This window comes from Cavia porcellus, unplaced genomic scaffold (assembly GCF_034190915.1).
Source record: "Cavia porcellus strain 051 isolate PalLab524CR breed Dunkin Hartley unplaced genomic scaffold, mCavPor4.1 scaffold_9, whole genome shotgun sequence".
Lineage (NCBI taxonomy): Eukaryota > Metazoa > Chordata > Mammalia > Rodentia > Caviidae > Cavia > Cavia porcellus.
The window spans coordinates 22,461,516-22,486,934 of NW_026947492.1; the positions used below are offsets into that span (position 1 = coordinate 22,461,516).

A 25,419-nucleotide genomic window follows, 5' to 3' on the forward strand; every position below is an offset into this window, starting at 1 on the left:
GGGTCCTCTCCCAGTTTACACATGAGTGCTCAGCTGTATCCCTGAGAGGCCAACGCCCAGTTGCAAAGTTCTCCATCAGAACTCTCCTGTAATTAGCGACAAAGGTCCAAGTTGATTTCATTCAGACAGAGCTTCTATCTTTCTCCCTGATCAACACAAAATTAGCTCACATGGTGATTGATACCAAGTGGGCTGTGAAGGAAAGCTCTCTGACCAAAACCTTGACTCAGGCAGAAACCTGTTCTCTGGGAACTGTTTATTCAGTGGGTAAAGCGCTCAGAACTTATGAGTTGGTTCAGGTTTGCAGCAGAAAATTAAAACAGTTAAGGCCTCAAACTGTTTCCCAAAAGTCTCCAAGGGAACAGTGGTGGCTTCCGTGAGATTCAAGGCCCAGCACTTTCCTCGTGTCCAGTTGTGCTACTTCACCACCAGACCACACAGTCCATGCTTAAGGAGTGCTTGGTAACCTCAAGTCCCAGGACTGAAGAAACAGAGTTTCCAAAAACAGAGCTGTCTTTGTGAACAACTCAGCAAAAATTCTCTTTCCAGCTGCGAGTCAGGCTTCATGTTGCAAACGTTGGTGTTAATTAAAAACATCCACCTTCTACAGTTTCAACAACAAGGAAAAAGCACCATGCAAAATGCATTCCTAAGCACTCCTCTCCAAAGCACTTACAAATATGTGTTTTATTTAAGTCACGGTTGCTGGGGGTCCTGACAGTTGTATCATTCTCAAGTTTTGGTCCCAGTGAAAGAGTTGGGGACCCAGGGATGGATGGAAAGCCATAAAGTTACTGTCAGAAGAAGGAACAAGAATACTAATTCTTGTGTACAGCATCTGTATTAGTATCAGGGTCTGTTCCTGTACCTGTTGAATCACTAAAAAGGTTCTTCACGTGACGCATAGTCTTTCTGACGTGAACAAATGTTGTATGCCAAAGCCAGGGACCTTCTACAAAGGAATGATTCCAAGTCATTCAGTAACTGAAATGTTAAAATTCCTTCTCCATATTCCCATTATGGTTCACCTTGTTACTAAAAATTCTTTATCTAACACATTCCCAAAGGAGGGAGTCAAATGGAATGAATTACACTTTTTCTGGGGCATGTCTCTGATTGGTGAATTTGTCCTGCTGTTCTCCATGATCCCAGCAAGAAAGAATCAAGCCAAAGCCACATCATTATGAATGAATTTCTTCATCTTTAATTTCACACAGTTTAAAATACAATATGAAATCAGGCTACAGTATATAAAAAACTCTCCAGCAAAATGATGTGCCAGCATCAGCTACTAAAATAAACAAACAAAAACTCCCTGGTAAGAAAATTTTTTTTGCATAAAAAAAAAACATATAGACACTTACATCACTATATCTCTAAGCTACCTCAGTTCTGATTTTTTTAAAAAGCACCTGCTTTTCCTTTGTTATCTCACTTTAAAATTTTCAGCTTTTAAAAAATATAAATTATATGAAAATACAAGTTGGAAAATAGTCAAACACAATATAACATCTTCACTCCAATACTTCTCAGCTTTAAAAAAAAAGGTATTCTTAAAAAAAAGTTCAATAACTGAGGCAGTGTTCCTGATAGAGATAATTTCATTTTAATACATATATGTCATATATGTATATGTATACATATATTTGTGGTTCCTTGACACCTCTTTGGAATGTAGGTAAAAGTTCAACAAATTTATATAGACCCCAACAGAGAAAGCGGCATGCACAGCATGACTCAAAGAGAGCAAACATATTTTCCCCATGAAGGTTAGGCAGGTTAATGCTCTAAAACCCAGAGAGCTCAGGTCTAAAGTGAGGAAGGGCACATCTGATCTTGGAAAACCGCCACCAATCCCCACGGCCACACCATCAGGTTCTGTGCAGAAGTCCCTCCCCTGAACACAGAAGGGAACCAAGGGACTCTAGGCCTGAAAGCCAAAACCCACATAGATTAAGGCCTCTCCAGGAAAATAAAGGTTTCACCTAGCTAGACCTGATTCGCCCATCCTTCCTCTGAAGTTAACATGTGTTTTTAAAAAGCATAAATGCAACAAGGCTGCTACATTTCCAGTGTATAAACCACCCACCACTCTTCCTGGGATGGTCTCTGGCCTTTGGACAAACGAGCGAAAAGCATATGGCCAGATGGACAAAGCTGTTTGTACTAATTCACTAGCTACAAATCCTGAAATCGGTGGACATAGCAAGAAAGGGCATCTTAGTAAAACGCAGGCTGAGGAGCATAAAGGAGGCACTTTCTTACATCTTATCTGCTACAGGCAGGGATTGGATCAGAGAAGGGGCGTTTTCAGCATATATTTCATAGGTAATGCTGATGACTCGGAAGGTAATTGGATGCCTGGTTGTAAACAGTAAGCAATGACCATTACCCGGCTGGGTTCTGCTCTCACCTATCTCTGAAATGTGAAAAGACTTGAGTAGAAAGTTCAGGTATTATTTCAGCTGCAGTTGTGCATCTCTGCAAACATCAAACACATACACATACACGTGCACACACGCACACACACACACACACACACACACACACCCCTTTTGCCAGTGCCCAACAAAGATCACATAACCTAAGAGAAAACAATGTCATCCAAAAAGTTCCACCTAACACTCCCTGAGCAGCTCCTAAAATATTTGGAGAGCTTCATTAAGGCACCTGCACCTGTAAGATCAAAATACACAGCTGGGATCACCCCGCCTCTGCTTGACATGTGTATGTGCCAATGGGTCTGTGTGAATCATAAACCAAATTCCTGCTAATTCAGGGGCCTGTGAGGGGATCTGCCAGTTGGCAGCCTGTCAGAAAGATATGCTAGAAGGTAGTTAGCACTTCCAGTCTCTTAGCTACATCCTCCGAAGGGCCACCCCTGCAAAGCCCATCTTCACTGTTCTCCCCTCTCTCATGGCAGTCCCTTGTGGTCTTCGTAACTGACCATGCCCACCGTGGGAGGAATTCATTTGACAGCAGGCACATGACCTCATTACTTAGATACTGGGGTTGGCCCCCAAACATCATGTTTAGATTCATCTCATGACCAGCAGAAAGATAATAACCACCTTTCTTGACTATTTAAATTGGAGAGAAGCTAAAAATGCATCCCAATCTCCTGGACCACCTTCTTCTATTCACTCAAGCTCCTTTCCTTGTTTCCCCTGCCTTCAAGCCATTCCTCCCTTCCCCAGTTAACCTTCACTCACCCTCTGCCAGGGCGGCAGATCCAAGCACAAGACACAGCATCATCTGTGCTACCTCCTCTGCATGCACATCTCATCTGACCTCCTACCCAACTAGTGCCAGTTCTTCAAAGGAAAGCCCTGCACATCTCTTACCAACCAGCCAAGTCACACTGTACTGAAATGCTCTCTTAATATCTGTGGTTCCAAACCCAGCAAGTATACATTCTTCAGTTCCTTGGTGTCTGAAGTCACTCTTTCAGTCATCTATCCAAAAGTGCATGTTTCTCTCCGCTGAATATTGGGGAGGGGGCGGTACATATGGGATACTGGAAGAATGAGACAGAAAGGGGCAGCTGTGGAGTATTAGTTTGGAGCAACGCGCGTCAAGGACCTGCTTCTTAATACCTGAGTGGGTAATGCCCATGCACACAGCTTTGATTCCAAGCCATCTACGCTGCAGGTAGAGAATTATCAAGAACCAAGTGAATCTTCCTCCTTTAATCTCCTTTCCATGACTTCAGCAGTGCTTGTACGCTGACTATAGTCCAAACCCAGGGCTGCGAAATACATTCAGTTCAAAGACTTAATGCTCCATAGATCACATCAAGTCTAACCCCGAGAAACCATAAAGGACAAGTAAGTAAAGGGCTGTGGCAGTATCTTAAAAATTAAAGGTGAAACGCACACACACACAGTTCCCCTGTGCCCAAATCAGCATTAATATTTCCTTCATATATAAATCACATAAATTTGGGATCCCTGATCTCAGTGGCTGAGCTTTGCTTTTCCCATGGGGTCTATATAAACAGTTTTCTTTCACTGTGACAAAATCCTCAGCCAGCAAATAAGAACAAACTTGTATGACACTGCAATACTGAGACCACCTTAGAGCTTCAGACGATTTTTTTGAGGAAAAAAAAATACTGGCACAAAATTTCATGAAATAAATTTTAACACAAAAACAGTTTGGATTCCTTTCCATGAAAGTCCCATTTTTTTGTTGTTGTTGCGTTTTGTTTTGTTTTGTTTTTTCAAAAAAGCAGAATGAAAAGTAAATAATCCTTGGTTTTTTAATTCGTCCTCCAAAGAAAACCTTCTTATCCCACCCTCCTCCTGGTTCCCGCCCAGATTTAAAAACAACAACAAATGAAATGCCTTTCACAAAGTCCTGGATTCTTGATGTAACAATTTCTCTTGCGAACGGGTCCATAACTCAAGATGCACTTGACGATTTTGCAAAGTGATTGGATGTGTCAGTTGCCTCCTTCCTGAAACCAGATCCTTCAAGCTTCTAAGACCTTTTTCTCTCTCTCCTGAAAACCTGCTGAAGACCTTCCGGCCCCCCCATCCCGCAAGTCCTGGCTTTTCCTTTCAACCACACAAAACGGATCGTTAGCTCCCACCCCTGAATGTAAAAAATGAGTTCTGGAAAATAAAAAATAGAATAACAATTAAAAACAAAAGTCCGACCAACACAGCTGTTCTCTTGAAGGTCTCAGAAGGGTAGCCCTGGCCCTTGCACGTCCATCATTCATCAGTGTCTGGCTTGACATCCAGCATGGCATGCAGCTCCTCGGGGGTGTAGCCCAGCAGGCTCTGCAGGTCACACACAAAGCGGTACACGTAGCGCTTCCCTGCTGTCTTGTGGATGATGTTTTTGTCGTAATAGTAGCGTAGACCACGGCTCAGTTTCTCGTAATTCATCTTGGGCTTGTTTTTCCTCTTTCCCCATCTCCTTGCCACCTGAAATTAAAATTTTTAAAATAAAGAGTGGGCAACAATTTATGGGATATCCTCCAAACGTGTATTTACACATCAACATGGATTTATGATGCCCCATCATGTTCAACTAAGAGAATCAGAGAGCTCTGTGCTACCTTCCGAATGATTTCCTCTGAACTTTCTTCTCCAATATTTTAATTTTAAATTGTCTCACAGTAATTATATGCATTTATAGGGTACAGGGTGACATTTTGACACACGTGCATGATACATAATGATCGGATCAGGGAACTGGCTTATGTGCCCCTTGGTTATACAGCGTTACTTTCCGTGGCACCATTCAAAATCCTCTGCCCTAGCTATTTCAAAATATTCAATTATGCCAGCCATGGTCATTCTAGCACACTGTAGAACACTACAAGTTATCCTGTCCCTCCTGTGCTCACTGTCCAGGCTCTCTCCATGGCCAGTCCTGTCCCCTTCACAGGCCCTGGGAACCACTGCTCCCGGTCTGCTTCTACAGGACTTTTTAGTTTCTGTGCGCAAGTGATAGCATGCAGTGTCTGTCTTTCTGTGCCTAATTTATTTCATTTAATGTGATATTCTCCATGTCTATGCAGGCTGCTGCACATGATACGACTTCTGAATTCTTGCTTTTGAAGACTGGGCATGGATGGTAATCAAGCTGAGTTATTCAAGCTGGTGAAAATGCAGTGATCCTAAACTCCTACAGAATGGGGTTAAAGAATTTGATTCTTAGAGAGAAAAAGGAAGAGTCACACTCTAAGCACTCTTCTCCATTGTTCTGGCTTGTCTAGATGATGTTCTGGCTTTGTTCTGGCTTTGTCTAGACCAAAGCCTCATGTGGTCACAGATGGGGCTTGTTCAGAGGCAGCTGGATCTCGTGTGTGTGACTCTAGCATTCATGGTGCAATGCTGGGCTCGAGGGCAGTAGGATTAAGGGTGTGAGTGCTACCTGCCCTAAGTAGCCTGGATAACATAAGGGCAAGAAAGATGCTGTCAAGGTCCCTTAGTTGCTTGTTTTGGCTGTCTTCTGCTTGCCATGGCCTGGTTCTCCTGTGCGATGCCCCTCTGTCATGCCATCCTGCCTTGGAGCCAGCTGATTATGCACTGAAACATCTACAAACTGTGAGCTAAATAAAGCTTTCCTCTTTAACTTTGGGTGTTGTGTATTTTGTCTCAGCAATGAGAAAGGTAACTGAGACTCATATTATTAATAGAATGTTCTTGCTTTGAAAGTCTGAAATGCACAGGGAGGGCATGGGGAGAAAGAGCTGAGCTGCAATGGTACCTGCCTGTCACATCAACAGGAAGTGTTCTTTCTACACAGGGCACAAGTATTTTCTCCTGCCCACCAGAACACAGATCTTGCTCCCTTTTACATTGTTTTTTTTAAATCATCAGAATCAGGCATGGCACAGATCAGCCACTTAACGAGCACTTGTGAAATGAAAGAAAGATTAGATGAACAAATTGCACCAAGCTTCTGAGGCCTCTTGAGCTGGTCCCTTTGACAATCATAGAGACAGAGCCTCAGAAAAGTGCTAAGGTCAAGAAAGTGACTTCGCGCATAATGAAGCACCTACTATGTGCCAAGCAATTCATGTATTTATCAGTTCACCCCAGAAAATGAGTGGGAAGTGTGCGTATTTTGTTTTGCAAAAGATGAAACTAAGGCTTGGGCGGGCTCTACAACGTGCTCAAGGTCACGTGAGTAGCGAGTAACAGAGCTGGGACTGCAGCCCTACAGGATGTCATCCAGGCCCCATCCAAGATGACATCCCTCAACCCAGGCCTCTGAAGTCACTCTTTTCTTACCTCATCTGGGTCAGAAAGTTTGAACTCCCAGCCATCTCCTGTCCAGCTGATGAAAGACTGACAGGATTTATCAGTGAGTAATTCCAGAAGAAACTGCCACAGCTGGATGGGTCCGCTGCCTGGAGACACAAGGGGTTGTGAATCATTACACCACATACGCAGGACTCTCGGCAGCTAACCCAATAGACAGTGTTGTCCCCCGCCTCGCCCAGCCCTAGTCTCTCGGTCTATGCAGGCAGGTGAAAATGGGGCAACTTGTAGTGAAAATGCTGGGAATACTACCCTGAGCTCAGACAGACTAACAGCAAGGACTTTCCACCACATGCACAAAAAGCCTGTAAGATAATATATCGACTGCTCTATTTGTATTGATTAAAGACTCAGCTCATTTTGATTGCTAAACAAACTCTAGAAAGAAAATGTAGGGTCTATTTTCTGGAATATTCTAAGGAAGCATAGTTTTACGTGCCTTCTAAAACTAAGCTGTTGTGTATACCTTAAAAAGAAAAGCATTAATTATAGAATGCCTTGTAAGTCCAAGCAGAAATCAGAGTTCCCAGGAACTTTTCTTTTACACACACACACACACACACACACACACACACACACACACTACTCTCTTGCCTTAGCACCAACACTCAAGATCTCATCTTCAAGGAGGCCTGGTGTGCCCACCCCCAGTCATTTTATCCTATGCTAAAGGGTTTACACATCATCTTCCTCTTGGTTGATCTTTCTATTCTGCGATGACAGAGCCACCAGTAGCTCCTGTGTAATTTCTGGGTTTAGCTGGAGAGACTGACACAGGTTTGACAGTGAGTGCATGGCTTTTCCCATGTCTGCACTGTACCCTGTGGCACCATCTCACTCACCACCTGAAGACAGGGCTGGGAACAACCCACCCTAGTAGAGGAAGCCTGGGATGTTCCTCTTACAAAACCTGATATTCTAAGGCTCTAATCCTTAGCTTTAGAAATTTCAAATACGTTTGATCCAAAATAAACTGAGATTCCCCATGAAGTAATCTTTAAGACCCTCTCCATTTAAAGGAGAAGCTTCCTTTACGTTCTATGTGGCTATTCTTTTAGAACATCTTACACTTCTTGAAGGCATCTTACACTTCTATATCACTCTACTTCTCCTAAAACGCACTCTCCACCCATGTACTCTGAGTTGGACATGAGTGGTCCTACTAATTCCACCCTACTGGTGCAGCAGGAGCTCAAAAAAGTGAAATGACTCTGGTCCAAGGTCAGATGCTAAGCACCAAAAGAGCCGCCACTGACCCAAGAAGAAGAAACAGCTGATCTCCATGGTCAGCAGAGAACCATGGAAACCTTCCTCCAGCGAAGAATTCCTAATGGCTGTTTCCAGTGCTCTTTTTCTGTACCCCTAAGCTAAATATGAAACAAGAAATGCCTCTACCTAATCTCTCTGAGAATGCACCCTTAGCTTTTTAAAACCATTGTGCATGAAATACCGTATATGTATTTTAGAATGAAAAGATTCAGCAAATACCTCCAAAATAAATACCTCCAGAGGACTGCATTGGCAAATCATCACTTTCTGTCTGTCTACCCATTGTTAAAAAGCCACTTAGTTTACAGCTTGAGTTTCTTGGAAATTAAGGCAGCAGCTACTGCACCCTGACTGGATTCACAACCTTCTGTCTTAGCTGAAGAACCCATGGAGAAGCCATCAGAGGCCCAGAAGGGAAGAAAGCAAGTTGCTCTTAAGAAATGCACTTGCCAGAGTCCTCGTGACATTACAGGTTTCCTGATGAAATTTACAGAGCCTGTAAACAATAGGATCCTGAAGTTCTGCAAAGAAGGACACTGTTAAACCCACACCACAAACCTGAGTGTGTTAGGAGGAGGCTGCTTTGAGATCCTGGACAGAGATCTGGACAGAGACTAAGAGAAGCCACGACCCACCATGCCCCCACTACACACCAGCCTCTGACTGATACTTTAAGGCCATCTTGTGATTCCTCACATGAAAAGTCTAGCGACATACACACTTAGTATTCTATTTGTGTGTATCACTTTCCAAGAGAGGAAGCTCATACACTACATGGCTTCTGACTTGTGCAAAGCCCTGCAGATCAGAAGTAAAGCAGCTGGGACTGGGACCTGGTCACTCTGGCCCCAAAACCCTTCATTTCTTGCCCAAAGACAAAACAGAACCAAAAGCCTGCCATCTAAACTGCTTGGCTACTGCCAATGACCAAAGGGTTAAAAGGACCTGGTTTTAAAAATCTATCATCTCGGGGCTGGGGATTTAGCTCAGCGGCATAAGCACCTGACTTGCAAGCAGGCAGTTTTGAGTTTGATCCCTGGTACCAATAAAAATGAAAAAGACAAAAAAAAAAAAAATCTATCATCTCTTCCGATTTCTCACACCAGCCTGGGGCAGTAGACCGCTCCTCCTGGCTTCTCAGCCAGTCCTGCGCAGGTCACCTGCCAGCGCTAGTGGTGAATCCTCCTGTGATGGTTGGTTAGGTTACGCTGTATCATTATGTCCCCCCACTCCGCTACTTTAGAACCTCTCTCATGCCTTATAGCCTCCGGAACCTAATATACTGAGCTAAAGAAAGGGATGGAAAGATGGAGAAACCAAGGGACTCTCAGGCATGTGCAGGTGCTGGGGAGATGCCCAAGAGCACAGCCCAGCCTCGTCTTCATTCTCGCAGCATTGAGGCCGAGAAGGGGCTTCATGCAGGACACAGGTACCGGCTCAGGCAGGAGACCTGCAGAGTGAATTCTTGCTACTTTCCCTCCAGCACCGTTTCCTGAATTGAAACGTCAAACCAGCAGTTCTCTGAATCAAACAACTGATGTCTACGAATATGGCCTGCGAACAGGGTGAGTCCTTGCCTGCTAAGGTTTCGTTCCTCACTGTGAGCTTCCTTATGTTCAAAGGAACACAGCAAATAGACTTGGGGCACCAGGAACCCCAGGCCTAGGTGCTGCTCTCAAACTCTTCTTCTTTTTCTATTAGCAAAGGGAAGCAGGACAGATAGGAAAAGCAGGTGCCTTGGGAAAGCAGAGGTAGCTGAATGGGAAGAACCATCCATGGTTAGCTTCACAGCCAGGAAGGTCTGCACAGTGGCACTGACAGCACAAGTCCCCCGCCAGATGCTACAGAGCACAAGGCGGGCAGGTGCCCACACTTGCCTTGGATGACGGGACCCCACGGTCCTCCGGAACTAACCTCTCTGCTGCCTTTTTGCTGACTCCTAAACTGCTCTTTGGCTGTGGGAGCAACAGAAACTGGCAAGGAACAGAGCTGTTCTCCAGGACAGCACTGCTGATTCCTGCTAGAGTTCTGGCTTCAGGGGGCGCTGGTTTCCTGGAGTCTCACACAGGAGCTACTTCTGAGGTTCACATGGCCCTCACTCTGAGTCTAGAAGGGTAAATCAGGACCTCTTGGAGGCAGCTTGGGGGTCAAACAGTACACCCTGGTTTCACTCATCTACCAACCATATCCACCACGTCTATGCCTCAGACTGGCAGAAACGCCCACTTACAACCCACCCTGTTCTGCCTGGCGCACATCTGCTTGAATCCTGGGCCACAAGCCCCAGCCCTCGCCCCTGCTCTAGTGCTGTCACAGAAGCCCCCTCCTCCACTCTCCTGGTGCACCCCAGCCCCTGCACCCAGCCCACCCACCTACCTAGAGGGACTGTGGTCCCAGTGACCTTTGTCCCCGGGAGCAGAGACCTAGCCTAAGAATAGCCCCAGTCATGGGAAAGGGGAGCTCACATGGTGAATGTGACTCACAATGGTGTCCCTGTCTGGGGCCCCAGGCAGTCAACAGTACCCTTCACCACACTGCCCTGCAGTGTCACACATCAGGAATCCAGTGGCATCACTGGGAAACTATGCTTCTCAAGTGGAGCTCCGAGCCACAACAACAGAGGGGTCCCTGTTAGGAGGAGGTCTCTTACCAAGGCGGTCACTGGGGAGGGCCCCATCTCCCATCCTGTGGAGCCTCCACACCCCCTACACCATCCCCCCCCCAAACACTACACACCCACTTGCCCGCCTGCCCCTCTGGCTGCAGCCGGGGAATTTCCTCTGGCTGCCTTGTTTATGGGATAGGAAGAAAGTTCTAACTGCAGCACTGATGGTCTTGGATTAAAGAACAGGACAGTGCCTTGGAAGGACTACCAAGTGGGTACGTGAAGCAGACAGACAGCAAAGCAGGCCACCCTATCAGTGTTCCCCTCCAGGGGGACCTGCAGACAGGACAAATCAAAGGTGAAAATCTCTCTCTTTTTTTTTTAAGGTACAGCTTCAGATAAATTCTTGCTCATCGGGTTCATGTTTTAAGTGTCTTCTCCTTTGGAAATTCTACGGATTGCCTATCTCAATAAGGATTGGTTACTAAAAATCCTCTGTTGTTTTGGTCTCTTACCCTGAGGCTAAGAATTGAGCAACTTAACATATAGCACTGGGCCAGGACAAAATTTTAGTAAGTTGTTCTTTTGTGTCTATTTTTATTTTCTTTTTCTCCTGTGTTGAAAAGTGGACCCTTACATATGCGGAGCTACATCCTCAGTCCTTTTATTTTGAGGAAAGGTCTCCTTTAAGTTGCGCAGGCTGACCTGGAACTCATGATCATTCTGCCTCAGCCTCCCGAGCTGCTGAGAGTATAGGTATGTGCCACTCCCTGGAGCTTTCCTGAGATGTTCTCGAGGACAGTCCTTGCATTTGCCAGTTTATGTCTTTCTTCTCACTTTCCAGTCCTGCAGGCTGGTGAACAGGACTTGGGTTGGACTTCAGTTTTTCCTCCTACCCCTTCCTCATTTCCCTTTCAACCACAAGTGCACATTCTGCCATCTGTGCCCTGGCAGGAGGCTGACACAGGACAGCTAGTTTCCCTACAGAGAGAGGCAGCCCTGGGCAGCTCCTCTCCTGGGCAGAATCCTCGTACTTCTGGAGCCCTGAGGATTCCTCATCGCTCGTCTCCCTTTCCCTAGCATGAGAGCTTCACAGACAGCCCTCTGCCTTCCTGCCACTGTGCCCAAGGCCAGGGACACCACCTCGCCAGCAAGCGCCTCGCTAATATTGAATGACACCAGTTTCACGACCTTGTGTCTTACTGATCTTTGTATTCTCAGAGCCAGGGATCACAAACATTTACCGAATGATTTTACTAAGAGTCATAGCATAAGGATCTAAAGATCCACATACATCCCTTCTCTTTATAAGCTATATTTGGGGCCAGGCAATATGGGTGACCCCTGGGCTACAATGCATCAAATTGCTCCCCAAAATAAAAATGACCACACCTCCTGTCCTTTGGGAGTTTCTTTGCTAGGCTGAGACAGTAAGATTCTTTAACTTGACTCTAAAATTCAAATGAAATAGCTCAGTGTGGGCAAGATACCACATTTATTTTAACCTATGAAACTCTCATGGTTGGTCACCCTTGCAACAGGGCTGACTCTGCCCCAGTAGCACACATCTGGCAGGTGGCTCTCCAACAGAACAGGCCTGACTGGCCCCTCCCTCCCAGCCAGGTGTCTCTACCCATAGCTGAACGACGACAGCAAAAACAGCACACTCGAATCCAGAAATGACCCATCTGTGCTAAGCGTATCTGCCATCCGCACTGCTACAGGTGCACCTCTATCTGAGGGTGGGGTGGGCAACAGCAACTTTACACTATCACTCCTGCAAGACTCCACAGCCCATGTCCCTTAAGTCCTTAGGAAACATTTAATGACAAACGAAGCAGGAAATCTCCCGAGAGTTCCTTGTGCCCTGCACCACCTCAATCTCAAGCTCTTGAAGCTGCTGCCTGCTGGGGATACTGCTGGCCTTGGAGGCACTGATAAGTTGTTAAAAGCGGTAGAGAATTCTGGGCTTTGGACTTGGTTTTATGTCTGCAGGTGCCTTCTCCCATTTCTTTCTTTCCTTTGACAACCCCACCCATGACCCACTCACACCTTGTCTTGGACAGCAGCATCCTTATATGGTACATTCTACAACCAGTCAACAGTGCCTCAGTGTAATGAATCACCATGAAGTCATTCTGGTCTAGGAACATTTCCTATATCAAGGGCAGTGACTGGGAGTAAAGGAATTAATCATTCATAATGCAGCATATTCTAATAAAATATACTCAATGAACACAGTGATGAACAATAACTAAAGTAAACTTGCGTTTATTTATCATTCTGATAACCAGTATCCCATAATGGAAACAGGTTACCAAAATACCCTGAAATCAATTAAAACCAACTTGTTTTGTTTTGTTTGAAATAGGATCTCACTATAGTTCGGGCTGCTCTTGAGCTCATTATGTAGCTGGTCTTGAACTCATGGTAATCCTCCTGCCTCAGTTTCTCAAGTGTTGGGATTACAGGTGTGGATCACCTGACTTGATTTAAAACCAGCTTTTGACTGTCAAGTTCATCTCTGACATGTCAGCCAAAAAACAAGGAGGGAGCACTTTTTAAACTACATGTCAGGCAATGATGGGCTGAGAGATGACAGTATTGTATAAAATAAAAAGACATGGAGATATATATATATATATATATAATAAAGTCCCACATGGGCAGTCAAGGGCATAGGGCTTTGATCTCACTGTGCAGTATTTGCAATCCTTTAACTTCTCTGAGCTTTACTTTCCCAACTCTAAAGTAGAAATAGTAATTTCTGGATTAAATCCTTAGCTTACAGAGACACAGAGAAAGACAAAGAGAGAGACAGAGAGAGAGGCAGACAGAAAGGCCCTAAAGAGGCAATCACAGTACAAAACAGTTTGTCAGCAACAGAAAATACAAGAGCATTAAACAGAAGAATTGAAACAATAGAAAAATATTTTTAAAAACAGAATTTTTCAAAGGGAAAATGAAATTGAAAAAGAATAATTTTTAAAACTGTACAAGGACTAGATAAAATTTAATTAAGGTTTCCAAGAAACAAACTGGACTTTTATATGACAACTTTGAGAAAGTAGAAAGTCAGAGGTTAAAGCAAAGTTAAAGTTGATAAACACAAAACATTTTTACGTATTTTAAATGACTAAAATCACCGAAGACTTAGGGATAACTCGGAAATCCTTGCTTTAATTAAAAGGAAGCACACAGAAAGAGGCGGCAACTGGGAACTACTTTGCAAGTGAAAGTATCAACAGTTTCTGGTTTGGGGAAATCCTGGCGCCCGCCCCCCTCCCGTGAACTTCTGCCCCCCAGGATCCAGGCTTCTCACCAAGCAGGGCCACTTCCCTGTCACAGGGGCTGACCTGGAGGGAGTGCAGGAACACTGCCCAAGCAGGATCCTAAGGAGACAGACAGCCCAGACAGCCCCCCTGAGGAAGCGCGGGACTTCTCATGTGACTACCCATGCCCAGGACAAACCCTGGCTGCCTGCACTGGCTGGCAGCGTTGCTCCACCTGAGACAGAGGTCAGTAAAGCTCCTGTGGCCAGCAGGGTTTAGGTCTGAGGACAAGACAGCTGCACATTTTTAGCATGGGAAGAAAGGCCTCTGTTTTTGCTTCTGAGCTGTGCACACCTGCAAGCCCTCAGCAATTCTTCTCTCTTAAAGGGACAGCCTCTATTCAAATGCAAGCAGCTCTTCCTCCCAAGCCACCACAAATAGAAACGCTGTCTAACCATCTCAGCCTGACTCTGGACTTACAGGTGGACAGTCACCCAGAGATGCTCAGGTCAGGAAGTGGGTTTCTCTACAGCTTTTTCCTCCTGATGTCTTCTAGGTAACTGATTCTTTTAAGAAATCACCAGAGATGGTCTGAGCTTGGATTTGGAGGTAGGAGGTGAAAACCTCATTATAAATCAAATAAGTATTTTTCCACCTAATGTAAATATCTTTTAAAATAATACCTTCCTAAATATCCAGGTGGCAAGAAGAAAGATGGGTTCACTGGACTTAGAACACTGGACTTCAGCAGTCTGAAAACTGTAACTTCCTTAGTAAGATACTCAAGCTCACCTTTGTAAGTGATTTTAAATCTAGGGGGAGAGTTTCTCTTGCATATCAAGGGGGAGAGAAATCACAAGTTAGGCACGTTAGAATTTGGGGGGAAGTGAATTGGGTCCTAAGTGATCATTATGGTTTCCCGGAACACTCCTCAAGTATACAGCACTGCAGCCAGACCGTGCTGAAAGATAAAACAGAGTATTACACCAGAGAGCTTTGCAACCAAAGGTTTTGGGTCAGCATAGCGCAATGAGCAGAGGGTGCTCTGCCTAGGCGTTTAGGGACTACAAGTCAGAGAAATAGCCAGCAGAGACCTTACAAGAAACTGCACCACCTCCGCTCTGAAAGTCCAACACCTTCCAGAGCCTGGCTTTAGGACCCTCTCTCCAGCACAGCCAGTCTCAGCCTCCCAGCAGAGATTAAACTTTCATATTCAATCATGCTAGGAGAACTTTCACTCTTGTTATCTCTCAGGGAAAGGTGAGTCACACAGAAAACAAAGCCATTGAGCTACTGACAGTCAACAGTATGTGCAGAGCTCTTCTGTGTTCCACAGTGGGTCACCAAGAGCATCCAGATGCACGGTCCTGAGTTCTTCCAGATGGGAGAGATGGGCTAGACCTTTTGACAAACACCTTGGCCAGGACTCTGCTGTGGCCGCAGAGCTCTGCACTGGCCAGAGCTCCTGCTGCAGGGAGCATAATGGAATAGTTCTACCACACTTACTCAATCTTAGGTTTTCCAGGGCTTGCTACAGGCTGGGCAGAAAACAGTGAGCACACAGGCCTAGTCCTGGAGACACAGAGCCCTTCCCTGAACAGCTTGGACCCTAGGGTGCCCCCCAGCTTGCGCCAACCTTCTTGGAACCAAGCTGCAGGTGGAGGGTTCTCTTACCCTAATTTCCTTCCAGATCTGTAGCATGGCCCCAAGTTTTAGATAGTTTTCTCCTACTTGGTGGACACCGTGAAAAAATTTGAAAAGCATCTTCTTTGTTCTCTGCTTTGTGACTTCAGGCTACACAAATTCCTTCCCAAACAAACTCAACTCCCTCCCTTGCACAAGGAGGCTAACAGAACCTGCTTTGTATGGTTTTTCGTGAAGGGTTAGAAAACATTAATGTACTGTGCAGTGGAGTTTAGCAGACAATAGGCACTTGGTAAATACGGATGGAGTTGCGTAACTCAAGGGATCTGTCTGATATTAAAAATCTGCTCTGTCCGTTATTCTGCCAGGAATTACTGGCATTTTATAAGTAAAATACATTGACCTCTAGCCTCCCCTGAGAATTACTCTAGAAAAATAAAGGGTCTAGAGAATAAAACAGTAGTTAACAGCTAGCACTTAGTACTTCCTTTATGATGAGCACTATCCTGGTCCTTTCCATGAACCAATTCACTAATTCCAGCAAGTCTATGAGTCAGGAACCATTCTTATGATTATCATTTTGCATATGAGAAAACTGAGGCACAGAGGGTGCAAGGTCACACAGCTGGTGGTGGCAGCCCCAGAGTCCCTGCTCTTAATCCCAGCATTGTTGGCCCTTGCTCATGGCCCCTGGTGAAGCACAGGCTGGCCATCTGATCACTCTCCACAGCAGGAAAAGCCATTCTGGGAGGAGAGATGCCCATGGATAAGAGCAGGACCACCAAACCACCTGGCAGAGCCTTTCCCAACAGAGGTGACCGACCAGGAGTTCCCAAGGTTTAACGTCACCAGGGACTTGCATAGCTGTCTCAGCAGCTTGCTACATTTTGCTCCATGGAAACATTTTGCTTCATAGACAAAAAGGTGGCGCTTCAAGCTGAAGACAGAGTGGAATCCTCAAGTATTCAAGATCCAGTCCCACTACTTGTCATGAGATTTTGTTACAGAACAACCCCAGGGCCAGAGATTTAGCTCAGCAGCACCAGCACTCCAGAACCAAAACAGAAGACAGTCTCCCAAATGTGAGGCTCAGAGGCTCCTCCCAAACAGGTCAGGGGTGCAGGGAGATGTTCCCAAGACAGATGGGCCAGTCTGTGAGATTCCTGCTGCTCAAAATCCATGCAGGCACCCACAAGGCCCCAGAGGCAAAAACAGCACTGCAGTGGAAATCCTGGGAAGTGTGGACCAGCCTCGCATGCTCAGTGGGGCCCCCTCACAGCCCAAAGCCAGACAATGAGGGGTGCAGTCAATGGTGGGCTTCAGAAGCCACGTGCAGACCTAAGGAGCCTCCACCTGCCACATTTAACAATGAGGCCAAATCTTACAACCATATGATCCTTTCTACTGCTAACAGAGGATTAAGAAAAACTGTCTCAAAGTTAATCAGTGAAGAATCAGAAGAAGTAAAACTGCTCTGTGGGCAATGGCAAAGGGCTTTCCCTCCCTTCAGACAGTTCTGAGAATGTTCCTCCCCAGTATTTGCCTACCTATCTCACCACTAAGCAGCGTATTAACCCATTATGTGCCTGGGAACCCTGCATCTACCCCATGCACTCTTGAGTAGCCACCACTAAGCGCAGGAACTCCAATCCCCTCAGTCTCTGAGCTGGCCTGCAGGAGGGCTCCTTTTAAGCTGTCTTCCTGCCACTAGCTCGTGATGAGGGCCTTTTCACAGGAAAGCAAAGACACTCTGTTTCTGGCTCTCTCACTTTCAAGAACTTTTCCTCTTATCCATCCAGGTTCTCCACACCGAGACTACAAGCCAGCTTCAGCCTGGCCCACCCCAGAGAGAGAAGTCAGCTGCTTTCCCTGGGCCTCTGAATGAGGCCACTGCATAAGGCTATCAACAAGTTGGTCTTTCTCAGCTTTACTCAAATCACAGTCTTATACCAATAGCACTCACATAGAGGGACTTCACATTCCAGAGCCTGGCTCAAGTGACACCTCCCGCCCCACTGAAAACTGCCCCTCAGTAACAGATCCACCTGTGTTTAGATCCTTTAACCCTTGCACGAATTCACACTACACTAGTAACTTGTTTCCTAGAGCCCTACCCCTCTTAATCACTAACTAGGCTCCTACCAGAAGTTCTCTCAGTCGTCACTTGAACCCCAGCACACAGAGACTGTTTTGCAGCCTGGCTCTCCCTCAGAAACAGTGATTGCAGGTAATGCTGCCCACTCTCACGCTGCATTCTGAATTAAAGGGCTCTGAAACACTGCCTTCTGCAGTCAAGTTGTTTATTTTCAAAAACATGTTTTAGCAGTAGCTCTGGATTGCTGAATCCTAAACTCCAAGGTTCTGGGTGGAGCCTCAGGACCTTTTCCTGTGACTCTAAAGTGGCTCCAGTGGCATTTACGATATGGCAAGAAAAGAATTTATCCCAGGACAGACACAACTTGAAAGAACCTACAGTGCAATGCATAGGGTTTCTATTTCTACCAGATGGAGACCTTTCTATGTGATGTCTAATATGCCTTCCCCTAAAAAACACCACTTGCAAGTTAAATTCCAGATAGTCTCAAATGTAGCCTTAAGGAAGGTTAGGGCTATTTATAAATTTACACAACACTATAAAACATAATTTCACCACAGATAGTGAGCAGCTTTGGGCTCAATCTTTTGTGGGTTCCAGGTTTAAAAAAAAGACAAATGCTTCATTCATAACTGCGGCTGGTATCTGTTAGAGGGCACAGACACTGGCATGTCACCAGCAGGCATACTCAGTGACAACTGCAGTGGCCATAAGAAGGGACCTGTTTCTGTTGCTGTGTGTGGTGATCCAGAGTGAAGTCTGACAAAAGTGATTCACAGGCTAATTTCTGGATTCTATCTCCTCCCCACACCCTAGCCCATACATGTATGGTGCTGATTAGTGACCAGACGGATACACGGCCCTAAAACCTCTGCACATAAGGGCAATATGCAAGGAGTATGTTCATTCCCTAGTTTGGAGAAGAGACTTTGTGGTCATGAAAAGCAATGGACACTTAAAATTCAATTCAGGAGCTAATTTCTTGCAGATTGTAATTACATGGCTTTGAATAAATCTGTGTGTGTGTGTGTGTGTGTATGTGTGTGCACCTCAGCTGCACTATCTATAAAATGGGGCTGGTGGGGCAAGAAGAGCAAATGCTACTGAAACAGTATATTCTCCTATACCTACTGAAATTGCAAAGCAAAAAAGAATCAGAGATGCCTATACTTTCTGAGGACTAAGTATTTTGCTGAGGTTCATAAATATAGGGAAAACACTGGGCTGCTTCTCTCAGATCATGCTGCCATCAGAAGGAGTTCAAAAAGTATCTTCGAACAAGAGAAAATGGAGCTATTCTGATTGTATCAGCTTGATAACCGTAAGCAGTCTGCATCGAGGAGGAGGAGGAGGTACATTTTGGCGGAAGCCAGCGCTGTATTTGATGTACTCTTAACTCAGCTAACAAGCAGGCTTTCAAGCCATGTTATCTGCCCACACATCTCGACCTAATTTAACAAGTTGCCATAGGAGCCCAGTGAAGGTTGATGCAATTTTCTTATCTTTGGGGGAAGAATGTAACTGCAAGAGAATCTGAAAATTCAGTTTCTAACTGATTTCCACACTTACAGTGCCATAACTAAGATATCATAGGAAGAAATAAAATTTATTCTTTTGAAGGTGATATGTACAAAAATCTGGATTTCTAGGGTAATAGTACAAAGATGAATTTTTATTTTCCCAGCTCAGAGACTCTAAACAGCTACCTTTTACTTCCGGCCAAACTGCCTTGATGGAAGTAAGGGTCCCAGGCTTGCCACTATGTCTCCACACATACTCTGGAACAATCCGATTTTAACAGAACAAGGGCAGAATTGAGACAGAAAACAGGTGTCACTCAGGAGCAAGAAAAAGATGTTGCTAATACTTGTGAATTTACACCTTCCCAGGGCCTTTTTCTAGCCACCCATATATGGGCACCCTTGCCATGGGCTGAATGGAAGGAAGCACAAGGCCAAATGAGTATATTCCATCCCTCTTTGTCTCCTAGATGTCTAAATCAAGAGGTGCCACAATGACAGTGCAAAAGCAGAGAGCCAGCATAGATCAGCCTGCAGTGTGGACACGGCATGTTCACTAGAAGCTAAGAAAAGGACCACCAGAATTAGGGCTGCTCCCCCACACCTCACAGATCTCAACCTGCGCTCCTGCTCAACAGTAAGAGAGTGCAGTTCAGGTCTATGGCCACTTAGAGCATCCTGAATGCCATCCACAGTGAGCTCTCAAGGTTTCCTGTCTTACCTGCAGGCTCAGTGTGTGCCCTTTGCTGAAATAATTCATTTATTGCAGTTAGGGGGTCCCCCCCACCACATCCACTCCCATGTCTAGCACTCACATGTTTAGTTAACTGATTTGGTTTCATTGCATCTTCACACATCTCTACCGTGAAGATCTACTTCACTAAAAGTAGAACAGGGTACACGGTAAATTTGCCTAGAATCACGCAGTGTGTTACAGTTGGGAGGAGCACAAGAGGACTTCTGTTTTCTGGGCCATTGTTCTCACCCCCATTTTACAGTCTGAAAGGTTAAACTTCAATTACTAAAAACAACTGGAGGGTGAGGTGTTTAAAAATGTTTTTGATTGAACTGATTACTCAATCTTTGAGGCATCTAAACTGTAAAGCTCCTCCATTCACAGAGTGGTCTACTCCTTGATCCCAGGTGGTGGGGAAACACAGAACTTTGAAAGTGAGGGTAGAGGGAGGGAGAAGAGGGAAAGAGGGAAAAAGAGAGGATACAAAGGAAGGAAGAAGGAAAGGAAGGAAGAAAGGAAGGAAGGAAGGAAGGAAGGGAGGAAGGAAGGAAGGAAGGAAGGAAGGAAGGAAGGAAGGAAGGAAGGAAGGAAGGAAGGGTCGGTGGGCGGGAAAGTAACTGTGAACCAATATCCAAACAAAACTGATGTCAGTCACTTCAAAGCTGCCTAGGCTTCTTCTTCTTCCCAATTAAACAGCACTTTCCCCATCCCTCTCTCATCAATCCAACTGGAGCCTAGAGCCGACTACAGGAGTTGGCATGCATGCCCAAAATGAGACCCTGAATATGCTTTCCTCATCCCAGATGTCTTTAAAGAAGGTGGGTAAACTTCCTAATAATCTGCTACCCAGAGGAGAAGACTCCTCTGAGATGCAAGTTCTCACCTACAAGCCATGGTAGGTGAGACCATGGGGATATTTTTAAAGTAATAAAATAGGGAAAAATAAAAAATAAAATAAAATAAAATAAAATAAAATAGGGGACCGTCAAGTTCCTTTTCTGACCCATGATTCTAAACATAGCCCTTGGTGCTACCTCAAAATATAGACATACTTCCTAAGCACTGTTCAAGCAGTGAATTCACTAGGGCTTCTAGAGAACACAACATAAAGACATTCACTCTCTTGATCTTTGAAGGAGGAGTAATTTTTCTCAGTATCGGAGTTTTATTCTCAAAGGCCCATTGGATTTCCTCAGAAAAAATCCTAAGGCTTTCTTGAACACAATAAGTAACTAGCGCACTGTTAAGGTCAGATAGATAGGCAGATTTTGCTGTTTGTCTTCAATCACACAGAAGATGTCTATAAGATAACCTGCCTGGGGTGGAGACTGTGAAAGAATAGAGGCACAGACCACACGCAAGTAGTTAAAGCCTAAACTAAGCTCCACTCACAACATAGTTTCTAAGTTTTAGAAAACACTGCAACCTTACAGAAAGGACCTGATGGTTAACACGTCATTTGATGGTCCTCGGACATTTCTCAGATACCTTCCTCACGCTTTCCCTGGGCTTGTGCTACAACCCATTCACCACAGTAGCACATCTTACACTGTGACCAGATATTCAACCAAAGCCCAGGTTCTCGATGTGCATAACTCACTTCTCTACAGAATTTCTTCACTCACTACTGCTTTAATTAGAGATCCTACTCCTGGTAGAACAATTACGCTTTGTTTTATTCTGACTTACTGTTTTGTTTTATTTAATGTTCTGTTTTGATTGATTTTACTCTGTTTTGTTTTATTTAATTTTACTATGGACAACTAGCGTGGTATGGACAACTCCTGTCAAGATACCGAGATATAATATGGGAGCCATTGTTGATTTCCTATTACCCTGTTTTGAAGTTCTGTTCCACTTTCACTGTTTTGTTTTGGTTGCTTTATTCTGTTTTAGTTTGTTAGGGATTTTTTCTCTTTAAAATAAAAAATAAAAAAAGCTAAGTGAGAAAAATAATTTCCTATATAAGCCGGGATGGATCTGGATAGAATTTAGGGCCATGAAGGACATGTTTCTTACATTCCTACTGCCAGCCAAATGCCAACTGCATGACAAAACAGTCTATCATGTAGTCCGTTCATTCAATTATGCCTCTGAAAGAAGCAGTCGCTGGTTTTATGCTTGGAAAGACCTCCCAAGAGCAGGCCTGGAAAAGTCCCTGATGCCATGCCACTAGACAGTTTCCAGGAACATCAAATCATTATAGCTGCCTTCCCCCAGATATGGAAAAAAGCTCAAAATGTAAGTTTCCTACCACTCTTGGAAATGACCCCATGGGATAGAATGATACCATCCATTTCCAAAAATCAACATCTAGTCACAAGCAGATTGGCCTGAGAGGCTGGACACCTCTCAGAGAGGTCTCGCCAATCCCTTTATAAAACCGAGAGGGGGTCCTTGGGCCTCCAGGTAAGTGGCACAGTGCCTTCTGCTGACCCCACCCACAGAAAGGTGCAGATGGCCTGCCTGCACAGGAAGCGTGCCTACCTGTGTAGCCAGCCAGGGCAGCAGCAGGAATGACAGGCTTGTCCTTGTTGAGGTCAGCACGGTCACGCACATAGTCCTTGAAGGTGCCCTTGGGCTTGTGGTTGGGCAGGGCAGCTGGGTAGTCCTCAGAGTCGAAGCTGTCATAGGAGGGGACACGCTGCAGGCTGTTGAAGGATGACTGGCTGCTCCAGGACTGGGTGAGGCAATCGCAACTATCGTAGCTCTCTATGCTCTCAAAAGAGTCCTGGCCTCCGAGTTTACCTGGAGGTGAAGGAGGAGTAGGAAGAGCGCGGGGGAGGGATCGGGAAAAGACAACTGTAAAAACCCTCTCGTGGAGAGACTGCGGATCAGATCTGCAGGAGGGACAGAATGGGGGGCTTGGAAACAGACGTTCCAGAGACCAAGGGTCCACTCTGGAGAAAGAGGATGGGGCTGGGACACCACCCGAAGGGCCACTCTGCTGCCACTGTGCGGCTACCTGGTTCACAGTTCCTAGGACACGGATCCAGAGCCACGTGCTGCTCCGATTTGTCCGAGAGACACAGCAGTGTTGGACCTCAAGAATGCCAAAGCCAGAAATCTAATGCTGAGAATCTCATGTGTTACCGGAGAATTTCTGGCTAATGTATTAGGTCCAATGAATTCATGAAGAAATCAGAACAGTCATCAGACTGAACAACCTCTTGTGAAGTCAGTGTGAGAAGATGAATTTGAAAGCTCCAATTTAGCAAAAACATTTTGATCATAAGAAAAAAATCTCCATTAGACTGAGCACAATGACCTTATGGCCTTCCTTGACCTTGGAACAAAAAGTATTACTTTTAAACATTTTTTTCCCTAAATACTATTTTAAAATGAAATACATGTCCTGTGTTTATGCCATCACAAATAGAGAAATAAGTTATGGGATGTTGTTTCCTGAAAATTAAAAAAAAAAAAAAAAAAAAAAAAACACCATCACTATCTCCAACTGAAAATTGTATCCTTTATTCTTTCAAAGTGTAGTTCAGTACTTGAAGTATATGCTTCTTAGGAGAAGTATGGGCAGTAAAAAACATAAAATAGTTGATTAAAGAGTTAAGGTCCATAACAAAGTCAGAAATTCTTTACTCTGTGAGTTGCTTAAGGCATTCTTAACTGACCACAAGATCATGCAAGTTCATTAATTTCCCAAATCAGGTTATAAACAGCTGCTGTGATTGCACAATAACTCTTGGAGAAATTTCCATTGGCAAAAATGCTACTAAAAAGGAGCCTAGAAAAATTTTTTTTAAAATGGAGCAAAACAAATCAAAAGCTAAAAAGGCTCCAAAGGATGTGTTCTGTGGTCTACATCCAGATACTCATCAGACAACTGAGGCAAATCACAGGAGACCAGAGGGGCATCTCAGCTCAGCACACGCTGAGAGACAAAAAGGTGTGACAAACACGTATGCAGAAACACCTGTGAATCCCTTCTCAACTGCCCAAAGCTGGCTGATCTGTAATTTCTGTTCCCACAGTGAGTGTGGCTTGGACATCCTCCTGTTAGTGTATTTTCCCCTTCACAAAGGTAGTGGATTTTTTAAAAAATAAAATAAAATTCATATATACGCAGGAATCCAAATCAAAACTTGGTTGTTCCCAAAGCTTGGGGAAAAAAAAAAAAATCTCCCAGATCCTCTGCTCCTGCTCCCCTAGCACTGCTTACAATAAAAGCGTCATCTGCTTCATCTCACGCCTCCCTCTACCCACTGACTCAAAGGAGGGGCTTCGTGGAGGGCGCACCCCAGCCTGTGCAACCCTCTTCATTACTACGAACAGTGAAAGAGTGGTCCTGCCTGGAAATTCACATTAAATGACTCAGGAAAACAACTCACAACCCAAATGCCTTAGCTTTCTTTCTTTCTTTCGTTTTTTTTTTTTTTTTTTTTAGCAGAACAGGAAGTTTTCTGGCATCTTATTAAAAGGTGCTTGTGCATACCAGCTACCTGTCTTAATTCGGTGCTGTAGGAGACAAACACATCAAAAGACTACAAAAGTAAGTTTATATTTTCATGAAGAACATCCCACCCAATCCCAGTATTGGAGGCAGTAGCGATGCTTATGTCTCCAGAAATGATGCTGATCTGTATCAGCCATTTTTATATTTGGAGGGCGAAGTGATCAGAATTTCCACCAGCAAGGCAGTTGAGTTTCCACAGAGTCCCGGTAAGCAAGGGCACTAAACTAGGCCATAACCACTCTCTGGCAACCTTTCAAACATGAAGCAAATGCAACTCAGTAGAAAACTGCGGTTTACAGCTGAAGGCAGCTTTCATTTTAGCTCTATTTCACAAGCCCTGAGCTGGAAACCTTTATTTATGGGCATCTGCTCCAAAAATGGGTTGACTCCAACTGGATTAGCCCCTCAGTTCTGCTACTGTGCTCATGCAGGAACACACATATCCGCTGAGATGTCCACTGGCCAGCTTTTCTGAGAAAGGCCTCAGACAGGGCTCTCCAGTGCTCTCTTAACTCCACAGAACAAACCTCAGAGCACACAGAGGAGGAGACGGGTAGTGCACAGCAAGCCGCTGATTAGACCAGCACAAAGACAGCCCTCACAAGCCAAGCAAGTAGGACACAGAAGCACTTTGTACACTATAATGCTGTATATCAATACTATGATTATTAATAATCATCCTCTAACAGTAATGCTTTCAGGCTAGACCATCTCAGTTCAACTGGCCTTGGAATCAGTCTTTTTTGAAACTGCTCTCACATGCAGAGAGAAGACCTGCTGCATAAAATGGACTTCCTCATAAACTGCAGGGGCCTACACCTTGCAAAGGAAGACTGAGGGTACAGCCAGACAGAAATGCCTCATGTCCCTGTGTAAGGGTCACTTTCTCTTTATCATCATTAGTTTGGGGTTAATGAGGTGGTGGAGCCCAAACCAAAAATCAAGAGAAGGAGAGAGAACAGCTAAATACACAAATACAGTGCCAGACATAATTTTAAAACAACGTAACAGTGGATCTATCCAAA

General features: G+C 44.8%; 1 protein-coding gene across 5 annotated transcripts in view; it reads right to left on the minus strand.

The window, feature by feature from the left end:
* Nucleotides 1-1,181: 1,181 nt before the first annotated feature.
* Nucleotides 1,182-25,419, minus strand: part of Ets1 (ETS proto-oncogene 1, transcription factor) — a 122,345-nt gene continuing 98,107 nt past the window's right edge. For 3 of the 5 annotated variants that reach the window (XM_013155544.3, XM_013155543.3, XM_003472645.5), the window contains 3 exons: nt 22,411-22,671; nt 6,753-6,871; nt 1,182-4,934 (listed from right to left, as the gene is read on the minus strand). In XM_013155544.3, the coding sequence (XP_013010998.2) occupies nt 4,719-4,934; nt 6,753-6,871; nt 22,411-22,671 (596 nt within the window). In that variant the 3' untranslated portion in view covers nt 1,182-4,718. The remainder of the gene's footprint in view (nt 4,935-6,752; nt 6,872-22,410; nt 22,672-25,419) is intronic. The other 2 variants (XM_063256054.1, XM_005004907.4) reach the window with 1 other exon arrangement.